The sequence below is a fragment of the Bos indicus x Bos taurus genome, chromosome 3 (assembly GCF_003369695.1).
Source record: "Bos indicus x Bos taurus breed Angus x Brahman F1 hybrid chromosome 3, Bos_hybrid_MaternalHap_v2.0, whole genome shotgun sequence".
NCBI classification, from domain to species: Eukaryota; Metazoa; Chordata; class Mammalia; order Artiodactyla; family Bovidae; genus Bos; species Bos indicus x Bos taurus.
The window spans coordinates 55,215,309-55,231,305 of NC_040078.1; the positions used below are offsets into that span (position 1 = coordinate 55,215,309).

The 15,997-nt window shown below is 34.2% G+C and overlaps 1 protein-coding gene across 4 annotated transcripts in view; it reads right to left on the reverse strand.

Moving 5' to 3' along the window:
* PKN2 (protein kinase N2) overlaps nucleotides 1-15,997 on the reverse strand; it is a 134,788-nt gene that overhangs the window by 7,984 nt on the left and 110,807 nt on the right. For all 4 annotated transcript variants that reach the window (XM_027536642.1, XM_027536643.1, XM_027536644.1 and 1 more), the window contains 4 exons: nucleotides 15,903-15,994; nucleotides 8,247-8,423; nucleotides 3,650-3,712; nucleotides 2,003-2,079 (listed from right to left, as the gene is read on the reverse strand). In XM_027536642.1, the coding sequence (XP_027392443.1) occupies nucleotides 2,003-2,079; nucleotides 3,650-3,712; nucleotides 8,247-8,423; nucleotides 15,903-15,994 (409 nt within the window). The remainder of the gene's footprint in view (nucleotides 1-2,002; nucleotides 2,080-3,649; nucleotides 3,713-8,246; nucleotides 8,424-15,902; nucleotides 15,995-15,997) is intronic.

Consider the following 15,997-nt stretch of genomic DNA (forward strand, 5'->3'; position numbering starts at 1 on the left):
GTGATACTTGAGAAGCATAAAGGATGAGCAGAAGCAAATAGAGTTGAGATAAGTGATAGTGGTGGAGAGACAAACACTGTAAGCAGTTTGGTTTTGCTGCAACAGAAGGTACTAAGAAGCAAGCTGCGAGAGATCTGGCTGGAGAAGGAGGCAGGCAGATCAGGTGAGGCAAGATATATCACGTCTTTGTCACTGAAGGTTTTTAGTAGGGACGTACCATGTTCAGCTTTGAATTTATACGGGCCTCTTTTGTATTTTAGCAATTATATGGCAGGTTGAGATTTGAGGAAGAAAAAGAATAGAGATAGAAAAGTTAAGAGGCTATTAAAGTAGCCTTGTTAAAACAAGATGATGATTGGAAATAGAAGGGAGATGAAAAACTTAAATATTGTTTGAAAAAAAAACCAAACATTAAGGAGGTAGATGTTAATACAATTTGGTGATTAACTGGATGTGGAAAGTAATGAAGAGGAGACAGTCCAGAACAATTTCACATTTTCGGATTGGGAGACAGGATTATGGCACCATCAACTGCCAGTGAGACTGAGGAAAAGAAACTATTTCTGTTTGGATAGTGATTCAGGTACCTACTGACTTGACTGTTCAAGTAAAACTGTCTAGTAGATAGCTGACTATATATGTTTGGAAAGGAAATGATAGATTTGGGAATCATTAGTTAGGAGAAGGCAATGGCACCCCACTCCAGTACTGTTGCCCGGAAAATCCCATGGATGGAGGAGCCTGGTAGGCTGCAGTCCATGGGGTCGCTAAGAGTCGGACACGACTGAGCGACTTCACTTTCACTTTTCACTTTCATGCACTGGAGAAGGAAATGGCAACCCACTCCAGTGTTCTTGCCTGGAGAATCCCATGGACAGAGAAGCCTGGTAGGCTGTAGTCCATGGGGTTGCACAGAGTCGGACACGACTGAAGCGACTTAGCAGCAGTATATAATGGCTAGCTAAAAACTACCTAAGAATAGCAATGGGCTAAGGCCAGACTCCGAGGAACAAAACCATTTCAGTCAACAGTGTTTGGTACATGTCCAATACAGAGAGATCCAATAAAAGAAAAAAACTCACTGGATTCAATAATTAGGAGGTCAGTGGGTAAATAACGGACAAAGCTTTACAAAAGACATTCATTCATTCATCCAACTACTTATTAATTAAATACTCACTGAATACTCAAGATGTGCCGAGCACTACAGCATATGGTGGGAAGAAAGCTGAATAAGAAACAAGAGGTACCAGGGTAGAGAGGGAGACCATGTTTCCTACAATACAATGCATTAAATGTGCCTATTTACTGAATTAGGCACAGTGCCACAAACTGTGGCACTATCTCTAGCTGTCATAATACTCCTAAACAAGAAGAATTACACTTATTTTATAGCTGAGAAAACAGACTCCATGAGGTTAGAAGTAACTTGTCCAAAGACACAGAGCAAATAAGTGGCAGAGTCAGGCTTCAAGGGTGGTGCCTAAGCCCATGCTTTTTACACTTTCTTATGCTACATATGATTCAAATTGTCCCAGTTTAGGTATTTATTTACTTCTGTGTACACACACACACATATATATACATAAAATACATATGCATTTTTTCCTATTTAAAATGTTGAAAGTTTTAAGAGGCAGGAGAGGTTTTTAGGCATATGTAATTTAAATTTACTCTGCACAATCACAGCAAAGCAAAAAATCTGGTGATTAACCAATGCTTTCTTAGAGTAGTGACAAAATTATTAACCATACAAAGAAAGTCTTATTTTCCATACTGTGATTTCTGAAAACCTAATCTTATTCATGTTCACAGAATAAATTCTTAATAATTGTTATAGATTAGGTTATATGAGCAATCTGTAATATCTCAATAAAGAATAAAGTTTAATTTTTAATAAATTAAAAAATACATTTTGCTTTCCATAGACAAATCAGGAAAACTTCCAAAGAACAAAGCAATAGTAATTTATTAGAAAAGGCACTTTAAAATATCCAATTACCTTCTTTGCAAAGACCAAAGTCAGCAATTTTCACAAAGCCCTCTGTATCTAGTAATAAGTTATCCAATTTCAAATCTCTGTTCAGGATAAAAAAAAAGCAAAATGAAAAAAAATCAATAAAATCAGTAGATAATAAAGTAGAAACATCATTTTAATATGAGTTATACTTTCTCTTTACTAAAAAATGAGTTTTTTCATATTATGGTTTGAGATATACTATAAATACTATATTATAAATATTCATTTTCATTTTGGGGCAAGATTATTACTTTACAAAATATAATTTCTGAATATTCCCCCATTATGTAGAAAAGTAAGACTGTATCCAAGAGAAATGTTTTATTTATTTAAATATATATTTTAAAGCTTAGAAAGAGTTCATGTATCTTTCATGATACCTATACTTTCATGTTATTCAAGCTTAATAAATAAATAAGTTAATGGCCATGCCACGTGGCATGTAAGATCTCAGTTACTGTACGAGGGACTGAATTTGGTCTACAGTAGTGAAAGCGCTGAATCCAAACCACTAGATCACCAGGGAACTCTCAGACTTGTTTGAATTCCCTACATACCATCCATAAGAAAGAACTGTCAAATGAACAGCATAAATAGGGTATGAGCAAGCAGGTTTAACATTCTAAGAGAATAATTCAAAATAAAGAGGGAGTTATTAAGTCATACTAAATGATTACAAATTAACTTGAAAATATTTTATTCTTTGAGTATAATAAGGTCATGAGGAAACCATTACCTTGAAAACATTGTTAGAAGTTGAATAAACTCATGTTTATAGTCTTTTAATTCTGACTGGCCTTCCTACAATTTGTCTGATCTAGAGCAATGCTGTTCAAGGTGTTAGCCACAGACGAGCTCCTGGACTATGAAGTATTTCTAACTGGTCTACAATTTGGTAAGGAGTTTGTGTCAGTACATAAATCAGCTAATCAGCTATGTCCTCAAGTACACTTCATTAAGCAAGGCTTAATGAAGGAAGCAAAATGGCACAAGCCACTTATCATGAACAAATTTTCAGTAGTAGTAGTCTATAGAAATTTTCTATAGTAGATCAACTGAATAGAAATATTCACCAGGATGAATATTGTTGGTAAATTGTGTTATCATAGGCCAGCTTACCAGAGAAGGCAATGGCACCCCACTCCAGTACTCTTGCCTGGAAAATCACATGGGTGGAGGAGCCTGGTAGGCTGCAGTCCATGGGGTCGCTAAGAGTGGGGCACAACTAAGCGACTTCACTTTCACTTTTCACTTTCATGCACTGGAGAAGGAAATGGCAACCCACTCCAGTATTCTTGCCTGGAGAATCCCAGGGACAGAGGAGCCTAGTGGGCTGCTGTCTATGGGGTTGCACAGAGTTGGACACGACTGAAGCGACTTAGCAGCAGCAGGCCAGCTTACAATTTGACTATTCTAATTAGGTAATGGTCAGAGGACCAGTAACAGAGAAGTTCATCATATAATTGTTATGTTAACTATGTCTTTCAAAATTGGGTTTTAACTTTTTTAGTGGTCACTTACCATATGAAAGAGAAAATTATGAAGATGGTTAAACACAAACTATTCTTAATTATCTTTAATTCTACTTCATATCAATAAGCAATTAGAAGATATCAAAATTTTACTCACCTATAAACAATTTTGTGTTCATGTAAATACTGCAACCCAAGAACTACACATGCAGCATAAAATCTGTTTCAAGAATTAAATCAAAGAATTTTAATAAATTCCACTGTTTTTGAATCCCAGAGTTTATACCTTTATGCTTTGGAGCAGAACTCTAGTCAACTAATTTCACAAATATTGAGTCCTTACTATGTGCCAGACATGTAAGATATGTGCTAAGTCTTTTAAAAATAAGAAAAATACAGTCTCTAAAATGGAAGCCATTAACTTCGTCTGGGTGGGGGTCACTTAAGTCCTTAAGCGTAGATATTTGATCTGGTTCTTTGGAAAAAATTACAATATGCCATTATAGAGGCAGAAGGATGTTATAAAAGGTAGAACTTTTGTGGGGGAAATATAGGGCATTTCCCTAAGAGGGAAAGGAACAGCGGTGTACAAGGCATAGCATGTTTGACAACCAATAACAAGTCTGTGGCTGAAGTAAATGCTGAGGTAAGAAGTAGTGGAAGATGAGGCTGAGAAGACAGCCTGAGATTTAGTTGCAAAAGACCCTGATTGTCATATTATGAACAAAGGCATACCTTGTTTTACTGCATTTTCACTGTTATTGTGTTTCACAGATAACTGTTTGTTTTTTTTTTAAACAAATTGCAGGTTTGTGGCAACCCTGAATAGAAACACAATGGGTGCCATTTTTCCAACAGCATTTGCTCACGTCAAGTGTCTGTTTCATATTTTAGTAATTCTCTCAATATGTCAAACTTTTTCATCACCATTATGTTCGTTATGGTGATCTGTGATCTCTGACATTACTATCGCAAAGGCTCAGGTGATAGTTAGCATTTTTTAGCAAAGTATTTCTTCATTAAAGTATGTACATTTTTTAAAAAGACAATGCTGGGAGTAAGTGACTGAAATAAAAAAAAACAAGAAAAAAAAAATAAATAAAAAGACAATGCTATCATACACTTAATAGACTACAGTATAGTGTAAATGTAACTTTTAAATGCACTGGGAAACCAGAAAATTCACATGACTCATTTTATTATGATATTTGTTTTAATGCAGTGGTCTGGAACTGAACTTCCAATATCTCTGAGGTATGCCTGTACTGAAAATTCTTCTTTTAGCAATACTGAATCAAACCATTTTAAAGAGAGCAGAATGATCAGATTTATGTTAGAGAGAAATTTCTTGACAGTAGTGTGAAGGCTGGAGTGCAAGTAGGTAGATATCCAGAGGGATAAGGAACAGATAAAGCTGAAGTGATAGTACCGATGAAAGATCATTAGAACCTCTAATGTAGTGACCACAAAGAGAATAAGAGATTGATTTAAGAGAAACTTTAAAATGAGCACAACAGGACTTAGTGTCTCATTAGCTATTAATATAAAGGATGAGGGAGAAGGAAAAGCTGAAAATGATTCTCAAGGTTTCCTTTTTATTATAATGAAGAGGTGAAGAAATAGAAGTAGCCCAGGTTTTGTGGGGAAAGTGAGTTTGTGTTTGCCTATTGACCTCAAATTGCCTCGGGACAGGTGAAGACGTCTGGAAATTGGCTAAATAGGTTTCGATCTTAGGAAAACTTCAACCAAGCTAGAATATTAACTCTTGAGAGACTGGACCATGTTTGTATTTTTCAGAGTTCAGCCTAAATGCTGAGCAAAATGCTTGATACACAATAGCCTTAATGAATGAGGAGGTAGGTCAATAATAAATGAATGAATTAAAAAATGCAGGGCTGTCTTCAGTGTAGAATAGCCTACAAGGAGACACGTAAGAGAATCTTAATTTTACAAGTAATACAAGGATATTTCCTCTATAAAAAACACATAACACCCGTACCCCAAAGCACAATTTTTCATTCATACATCTCCATCTCATCCTAACGCCACTACTATCCATAGAGATAATTGCTCTTATTAGTTTGGTGACTGTTCTCCAAACTTTTAGAATGCATTTATTTGTACATATAGATAATGCAGATATGTTTTGTGTTTAATTATTTTTATAAAGATGGAGCCATAATTTTGAGAATTTTAAAATTCAACTATTAATAAATATTTTATTATACATTAGATCTTAAATAATTATCAGAAGTGAAGTCCATTAAAACAATGTGATTCTAAACTTGCTTAAGGTATTTTTTTTTTTAAAGCAAACTTATTTTGGTGGCAAAACAAAACTGTGACAATTATAAAAATACCTTGATTTCTCTTTTATTTGTAAAAAGACTGTCCTAATGATACTTAGTAAATAACTGAGTACAGGGAGTATGTTCAAATTAAACCTTTAAGATAAATATTTCACAGAAACAGAAAATGAAGCTCTCACAGAGTAACTATTTTAAAATCACATAGCTAGAACACAGCAAGGCTAGGACTAATTTTGATTCTATTGTCTCAAGCAATAATATGTTTGCCTAGCATATGTGAGCCACCCCTCCCCTCGAGGTGTTCTACTAGTACACAGGATAGACATAAGTGATCATTGTGCCCCTTTAGTGAGTGGAGACAGACAACCAAAAATGTAAAAAATAAATAAGACAATTTCAGATATAAATAAAGTGGAATGGAGAACATAAAATATAAAACAGAATAGAATGGCCTGATTTAGACATTATTGATACAGTGATATTTTAGATAAAGTACTCAAGAAAGGACCTTCAAAGAAATGACATTGCAGGTGAGATCTGAATGATTAAAGGGAGGTACTGCAGATATAAAGTATTGCAATGTAGCATTTTATTCTTGTATTTCACTGGGGTTAATTGTTTCATTGGTACTATGTAATCTGTACTCTCAAAAATAATAAAAAGTGTGTTAATGCAGAATAGGAATTTACATTTATCTCAAAAAAGAAGCGTAACAAAACAAAAACAAAATGTCCATGGCAGTTAGTACAGGGCTAGGCATAGTCTAGATGGTCTGCTTTTAATTTTTAAATATGCAGGGAACAAATTTTTAATGGCCGCCTATTATTTTGTGGCTTTTGCCTCCTTTATTGAAAGCTTCACTATCCACCAGAACTAATGCCCTATTTCTTTATTTGAAATTTGAAAATATGACAGTACTACTATCTGTTCTGTTATACCTCTAATGGTTATGGTAAGAATCAAATAAAGGGAGGAAAGTAAAAATGTTACACAAATGTCAGTTGTCAGAATACAGACAAGAGATAAAGATTTTATAATAAACCCAATAAAGGTTTACTGAGCTTCCCTGTGGTAAAGAATCCTCCTGCCAATTCAGGAGATGCAGGTTCGATCCCTGGGTCAGGAAAATACCTTGGAGAAGGAAACGACAACCCACTCCAGTATTCTTGCCTGGGAAATCACATGGACAGAGGAGCTTGGCAGGTTACAGTCCATGAGGTCACAAAAGAGTTGGTCTCAACTTAGTGACTGAACAACAACAACAAACATTTACTAATCACTGGTTTATGATTTTTATATTTTGGAGGCAGAATTTAGGTGTTGCAGGTAAGGAAAAAAGAGAATCAAGAATGACTCCTTGTGTTTTGGTCTGAACAACTGGTACATGGTATTACCATTTAATAAGAGAGAAGACTAGAAGAGCAACAGGCTGGGGAGTGGTGGGTGAAGTGGGGGGAAATGGAAAACATCAGGAGCTCATTTTGACATACTTGAAATACTTATCAGCTACATAAAGGGAAAAGTCAAGTTGGCTGCTGAATGCTATTAGAGTTGGAAGTTTAGGAACGATACAAGGGCTGGACACATAAATTTGGTGAACACCTGCACATAGAATATAGCTATTAAGAGTAAATTTTCCTGGGGTCAAATCCCTAGCTCCACACTTAAGAGCTACAGAACTGAGATAACAACAGGGGAGAATATATACACATTATGTTTAGTCACAAGTGTTTGTTATTATTTATTCTTTTGCATCTGAATAAGCAAAACTTCCATATAATGTCACACTCAAAAACTACAAAAAGGATTATGGTGATAAATTAAAATAATTAACACAGTACCTGACATCCAGTAAGTATTCAGTGAAATATAAATTTTAAACAGTATACTCAGTTATTTATTATCAAAAATCTGGATTCTACACCCTTCATTGGAGGTGACATGCATATCAATCTTTTATATTTTTTCAGAGATATTTTAAGCATATGCATTAAGTATTTTAATACTTAAGGCATACTATTTTAAACTACCCCTTAAAATGCAAATATAAATATTTCATACAAATATAAGATAAGAACTCTTCTAAATTTTTTTTTTCACTTAACAATGTACTTTGAGTATAGTTAATATTTAAAGTTATGGTCCCAGGTGGCATTAATTAGGGATAAAATATACTAGAAAAAAAAGAAATTCTACTAAAACAAACCTATATGGTATATCTAACTTATCAAGTGTGACTTAGGGTAATACATGAAATTTTCAACATGAACAACAGAGAAAAATAGATACATTTATATATGGCAAAAAGGCAAGTAAAGAGTTCTAAGACTCCTTCCTCTATTTTCCATTTGAGGGAAAAAAATAAATCTAAAATTCAGAGAGTTTTCTTTCTTCCCAGAAAGCAATCAGTCATGAAGAAACTCAGAGAAACGTCTAAATACTCACACAGCTCTTGGTTCAGAAAAGACATCAGTGTGAATGTGCATCATTAGGTCCCCACCGGCAGCATATTCCATTACAAAGCAAACATGCTCTTTGGTTTGGAAACATGCAAAAAGGTTCACCAAAAAGGGATGCCTTACACTGTTCACAGTTTCAAAAATTCTTTTTTCACACATCAGGCTGTAAGAGAAAACATTAAAATATCACTGGTATTTTTTTTTAAAGTTCTAGTTGCAAATAACATTCTTTAAAAATTACTAAACTCTTAAAATAAGCGAAGCTCTTAATCATTATGACTTTAAAACCGTAAAATATGTCATTTTGCTATAAATGCTTTGAAAATTTGGGCTATGTGATATATAAACAACTTTAATCTAAATATGATTACCATGACATAAAATTCACTATTGATAGTATCAGAGTAGCACACATAAGACTAGTGGTAATCATAAAAATGTCTTAATTGCAAGTGAATTGTGAACATTTTTCAGAAATTGGTCAGAGGATTTAGGAACCTAAAGCATAATTTTAAAATATAGACTTTGTCATCAAGGTGATTTCAAGGATAGTGTATAATTCACAAACTATGGTATCCAAATATTCTATCATATAAAGCTGAGAGGTAAAAATACACTATATAGTATTTTAATTTAGAAGGCTACTGGAAAATAAAGGAGTTTCATGGAGAATTCTATAACATGCTTATAGGAAGCTCTTGGAGAATGATACAATTTATCTATAAAATCTATATAGCTATCACAGGTTTTCCCTGTAAGAATTCTTATAAACTGTTTAAAAGAACAGTGGTCAAACTTACTGACTCTGAAACATTAATTTTGCCTAAATGGCAAGAAATACCAACCTTCTGTCCCCTGAAAACATTTAGTAAATCAACCTGACTTAAATCTCAAAGCAGAAATATATACACTGGTAAATTTACGGTGGATAACCAACAAGGAACTCTATTCAATAATATGTAACAGCCTAAATGGGAAAAGAATTTGAAAAATAGACACACGTATACATGTAACTGAAAGGAAAAAAAAAACCTCAAAGCAGAAGAAAACCAGGTCAAACATTATTCAAATATAACTTTGAATTAACGTTTTAAGGACTCATCAATATACAAATTTAATTTTACATTTATGTTTCTAACATAAAATAGGCATTTTTTGGTTTGTTTTTGAGACCAGAATAAAAAACTGCTATTAAAGTTTGTTGAAAAGCATTAATAATGCTTTTATTTTTAAAATTAACGAATTGTTTAGATTTGTGTTTATGTGTATATGTGGTTGTTGATTTCAAAATACCAAACCAAAATTCTAATGTTAGAAGGAGGTAGACTCATTCTCCTTTCTTTGGGATCTCTTAAGAATTAATTTTAACAGGTTAAAGATTAAAGCATTTGTCTGGATATCCAGACTATATTGCTATGACTCAAGAAAATTAAAGAGAATTTTAAAACATTTAAAAGTATAACTGTTGTGTAGAAGGAACATGGAATTTTCAATGCTGTTAATATAGCTGTATTCTGAATGATGAACTAAAACATCTCTTCAGTTTTAAATACAGTAAATATAGCTCCTATGAAATAGTGTTTACAGTAGATCTAATATGGTCATATTCTAGATGAGTTCTTACCCTCTATTTCATACAGTTTGTTTATAATTTTATATATACTCAGAAACCCCCATTATAATTGCTTCTAGAGTGTTTGGCTTATGTCTACATACATTTGCAAGGTTTCTAAATGCTACTGCAAATTAAGTCACTATTAGAAATAAATTCACAGATGATTAAAAAGAAAAGTTAATAGCTTTGACTTTATCACCATTTAAATGTATTGGAAAATAATGTACAATTGGGCAAGATCTGCAAATTAGATTCTAAGACAAGTGATTTACTCAGTCTATCTAAATTGTGGCTAATTAGGATAAAATATACACATGAAATAACAAACTGACAAGATGTTTTGTTGTCAAGCAGACGACAAACATGGCCTCTTCACTGTGTATCAGTCATGCATGAATTACTAATCCACTACTGGTGAGTTACTGATTCTCAACTGGATGGGTAACTATAAGGTTAGACCTGTGTTGAACATATAAATGGTCTAAAGAACTGATGAGAGTGCTCCTTAAAATGGTTTTAATCCCATTCATAGAATTCTTTGATGAGGACTGACAATATTGATGAGGACTGGATATAGATCTTAGGTAAAGGAGGAAAGCTCTTTTACAGACCCAAACAAGAATAATAATTTTAAGCATGTTACATCACACCAAAAAGCTGCTCCATAAGTCTTTAAATTTTCCCAATTTAATCTAAATTGTATGTTCTCCTTAAAAGTCCATGAAAAACTTGAAACTTTATTCATTTTGTCCAAAACATTTTTCCCTAAATTGTCATTTCTCCTCTCCATGTTCCCACATATCTTCCATCTGCCAAAGACCAGCACAATCCATTCTTCTTTACAAGGTCTTACCTACATCCACCAGTGCATTGTCACTTTGATGTTTCCCCTTTTATGAGCTGTGACTGTCTGTTGTTTATCTTTAACTCAAGCATATCTAATTTCTTTTATTTGCATAACGTATTTATGGTTTATCTCCCTAAGTGACTAGTTCAATTCTAACATTTTTTTTTTGCATACTTCCTTTAGTACATTATTAGATATGTTAGAAACTTAAAAACTATATAAATAGTTATTTTGGTCAGTAGAAAATTACATCACTAATAAGGCTAATCTTAGGATTAAAGCATATATATGTACATATGATATATATAAAAAGTCTGGCTAGCCATGTTTTTGTTCTGCAACTGCAAAAATGTACTTCCAAGTCTATTCTTTTGCTTGGAAATTTGAACTGGTACAGAAACCAAGCTGAATGAGGAGGCATAACTGTAACATATATTTAACATTCTTACTTAGGAGTAGGGGAAGATGGCACTCAGGAAGTTCAACTATTGGTAGGTGGAAAACGTGATCTTCGTACATGAATTGCATTACTTTGAAGTTAGTGCATAATTTATGTAAAGGCAGTAAAAAATGTTCAAACTTCCAGTTATAAGATAAGTAAGTACTAGAGATATAATGTACAATATGATAAATAAAATTAACATTGCTGTATGTTATATATAAAAGTTGTTGAGAGAATAATGAGTTCTCATAACACGGAAAAATATGTATTTTTCTATTTTTGAATTTTGTATCTATATGATGCTCACTTAACTTACTGTGATAATCATTTCAAGATGTACATAAATCAAATAATGAGGCTGTACACCTTAAACTTATACAGTACTGCAGGTCAATTCTGTCTCAATAAAAGCAGCAGAAAACAAAAACAAACCAAAAAAACAAAAAATAAGTTGGTCTGGAATTTTCTATAAGTAAAATAATAAGATTCATACTAGAAAAATAAAATTTAGAAAATAAAACTGACATTAAGAACCATCAAGTATTCCAGAAATACCTATTAAAAAACTGCACTTATATGCAATAACATTGAATTCTATGGATCTATTAAAAGAATGAACTGAAAAGTGGATATAGTGGATTTCTGTTTAGTTATTTACTATTCAGACTTTCAAGTTACATTATTTTTAAAAACATGCTAATCTATTTTCTTATTTCCTAAATTAATTTTTTTCTTGCCTTCCTATAATTGTTCTCTTTCTGATGCTTTCCTCAAATTCCTCTAAGAGCGAGTTTTATTTCTCACTCTGAATTTTATATTTCCCTGTTTCTACTGGAGATTATTTTACTTCCATGTTACCAAATAAGTAAATTTATAACTGAAGTAAAATGAAGATCACTCATCAACCTTTCACTAAGGCTAGATTAATTCTGAATAAGGTCCGGGAGTAGGTGATGGACAGGAAAGCCTTGTGTGCTGCAGTCCATGGGGTCACAAAGAGACGGACACGCCTGAGGGACTGAACTGAGATTAATTTTGTTGTTGTTCAGTCGCTCAGGCATGTTGGACTATTTGTGACCCCATGGAACAGCAGCACACCAGGCTTCCATGTCCTTCACCATCTCCCAGAGCTTGCTCAAACTCATGTCCATTGAGTCAGTGATGCCATCTAACCATCTCATCCTCTGTCGTCCCCTTCTCCTATCTTCAATCTTTCCCAGCATCACAACCTTTCCTAACGAGTCAGCTCTTCACTGCAGGTGATCAAAATATTGGAGTTTCAGCATCAGTCCTTCCAAAGAATATTCAGGATTAATTTCCTTTAGGATTGACTGGTTTGATCGCCTTGCAGTCCAAGGGACTCTCAAGAATCTTCTCCAACACAACAGTTAAGCATCAATTCTCCGGCACTCAGCCTTCTTTATGGTCCAACTCTCACATCTGTACATGACTATTGGAAAAACCCATAGCTTTGACTACACGGACCTTTGTTGGCAAAGGATTTCTGCTTTTTAATACACTGTCTAGGTTTGTCATAGCTTTTCTTCCAAGGGCCAAGTGTCTTTTAAGTTCATGGCTGCAGTCATCATCTGCAGTAATAGGAGCCCAAGAAAATAAAGTCTCCCACTATTTCCATTGTTCCCCCATCTATTTGCCATGAAGTGACAAATGACATTTGGGACCAGATGCCATGACCTTCGATTTTTGAATGTTGAGTTTTAAGCCAGTTTTTTCACTTTCCTCTTTTACATTTACCAAGAGGCTCTCTAGTTCCTCTTATCTGAGGTTATTGATATTTCTCCCAGCAATCTTGACTCCAGCTTGTACTTCATGCAGCCCAGCATTTCGCATGATGTATTCTACATATAAGTTAAATAAGCAGGGTGACAATATACAGCCTCAACGTACTCCTTTCCCAATGTGGAGCCAGTCTGTTGTTCCATGTCCAGTTCTAACTGTTGCTTCTTGATTTGCATACAGGTTTCTCAGCAGGCAGGTAAGGTGGTCTGGTATTCCCATCTCTTGAAGAATTTTCCATAGTTTGTTGTGATCCACATAGTCAAAGGCTTTAGCGTAGTCAGTGAAGCAGAAGGACATTTTTTTTCTGGAATTCCCTTGCTTTTTTCTATAATCCAATGAAAAGTAAAGTGAAAGTCGCTCAGTCATGTCCGACTCTGTGACCCCATGGACCATAGAATTCTCCAGGCCAGAAACCTGGAGTGTGTAGCGTTTCCCTTCTTCAGGGGATCTTCCCAACCTAGAGATCAAACCCAGGTCTCCCGCATTGCAGGTGGATTCTTTACCAGCTAAGTCACAAGGGAAGCCAAAGAACATTGGAGTGGGTAGCCTATCCCTTCTCCAGCGGCTCTTCCTGACCCAGGAATCAAACCAGGGTCTCCTGCATTGCAGGTGGATTCTTTACCAACTGAGCTATGAGGGAAGCCCTCGCTTGCTATGATCCGAAGGATGTTGGTAATTTGATCTCTGTTCCTCTGCCATTTGTAAATCCAGCTTGATGATCTGCAAGTTCTCAGTTTCAATACTGTTGAAGCCTAGCTTGGAGAATTTTGAGCATTACTTTGCTAGCGTGTGACATGAGTGCAATTGTGTAGTAATATGAACATTCTTTGGCGTTGTCCTTCTTTGGGACTGGAATGAAAACTGACCTATTCTAGTCCTGTGGCCACTGTTGAGTGAGTTTTCTAAATTTGATGGCATATTCAGTACAGAACTTTAACAGCCTTATCTTTTAGGATTTAAAATAGCTCAACTGGAACTCCATCACCTCCACTGGTTTTGTTCATAGTGATGTTTCCTAAGGTACACTTGACTTCGCACTCCAGGGTATCTGGCCTAGATGAGTGAGCCTACTACTGTGGTTATCTGGGTCATTACGATCTTTTTTGTATAGTTCTTCTGTGTATTCTTGCCACCTCTTAAAGTAGGGGTAATGTCCTCAGTTCAGTTCAGTTCAGTTGCTCAGTCGTGTCTGACTCTTTGCAACCCCATGAACTGCAGCACGCCAGGCCTCCCTGTCCATCACCAACTCCCGGAGTCCAAACCCATGTCCACTGAATCTGGCTAAAGCTTCATCCTCTGATCCAGACATTCTTCTTTAATAGTAATATTAACATTATTCTATCTATATTTAATTGCAAAGTTTTTTTTCCTACATAGATGTGGCTCAAAACAGTAACAATGTAGCAGAAAGTTATATAAACCACCAAGTAATTACCACTTTCATATTACTAACTATTATTTTAGGCTATAAATGAATTTACCATTATGGATCTGGAATAAAGCAAATATTCTTCCAGAAAAACATCTGACCGTACTATTACTGTAATTAAAAACAGACTGACAGTGTAATTAAAGGTTTGCTTTAACTACTGATGTAACTGCTAGCATATACTATGGTGTTCAGAATATTTTATAAATATTATGCAAAATCCTGAGTTGTTTTAGATCAAGGAAGAGTTTATTTTGACATAATTGAGGAGTATGAGAAACAGATAAAAAATAAATAGGCAAATCCAAAAGGAAAAGATTTACATAAAGGAAACGCTCATCTTTTAAGATTGATCCTAATTCTAAGAACTTCCCATACAATGGAAATATGTTAAAAATAGCAATTTGATATATTACATGGCAATAATCCAATTCAGTAAGGCAAGTATTACCAAAAAATGTATTTTAAAAATACGTGGGTTAATTGAGGCTCAAAGATGTTCAGTGAATTGCCCTGGGATCAAATCATTAATTAAGAAGGAACAATCAGGACTAGAGAATCTTCTCACTCATAATCCCAGGCTGTTTTCATTACATAGGGCTGCCTTTTAGTAATATCAACTGATGCTTCCTGGTTCTTCTAAATATAAAAAAATGTCTCTTTCTGTAATAAAATGCCATTTTATTATACAACAATTTCCAGGTTGAACCACTCCATTAATTTGAGATAGTCTTTTTAAAATATATTCTCTAACCTAATTACAATATTATCCCCAAAGTCCTTACATTTTAATAATCATATATGAAGATGAATCCATACCAATTTACACACAGAAAGGAAAGATGCTGTGGTCAAAAGCTACCATATTAAGAGAAATGAAAATAGATACAGGTGTATTTTAAAAAGCAGAAGGAATTAACCACTTAACTGAAGATTACTTGTAAATGACATCTTATTACTTCTGTAGTATGAAATGAGAAATAGCCTCACCCAACCACAGATGTGTAATAGTTCCTAATTCATACAAATATTTCAACATTTCCAAGTATAAAAACTTATTAGAATTAGTTTAAAGATTTCATCGACTTTTTTTGGTATTCACCAAGCAGTAAAATGTCATAAGAATGGGAAGAGGGAATTAGCTAAAAAGAAAAACAATATTTAATCAATACCCACCTCACGCATTAATTTATTTAGTTTCTTTACTTATAACAGTTGATCCCTGAACAACATGGGGGTTAATCGTGCATAATTTACAGTCAGCCCTATGTATCTGCAGTTCTTCCACATCTATGAATTCACCAACCACAAACTACGTAATATTACAGCATTTACTAAATGCAAAATATCCATATTTAAGTGAACCCACGTAGTTAAAGACCATGTTATTCAACAATCGACTGTATTATTGAAAGAGATAATTTTGTCATTTCGATATATACTGAATACATCGATTTTCATAAGTTATAACTTTAGAAAAGTGTAACAATTTCATTTTTAAAAACTAACCTGTCTACTTCATCTCGTGCCACAATGTCTCCTTTCTTTAAGGCTTTTATAGCAAACATTTCATTAGTGTGTTTATATTCAGCCAAAAGCACCTG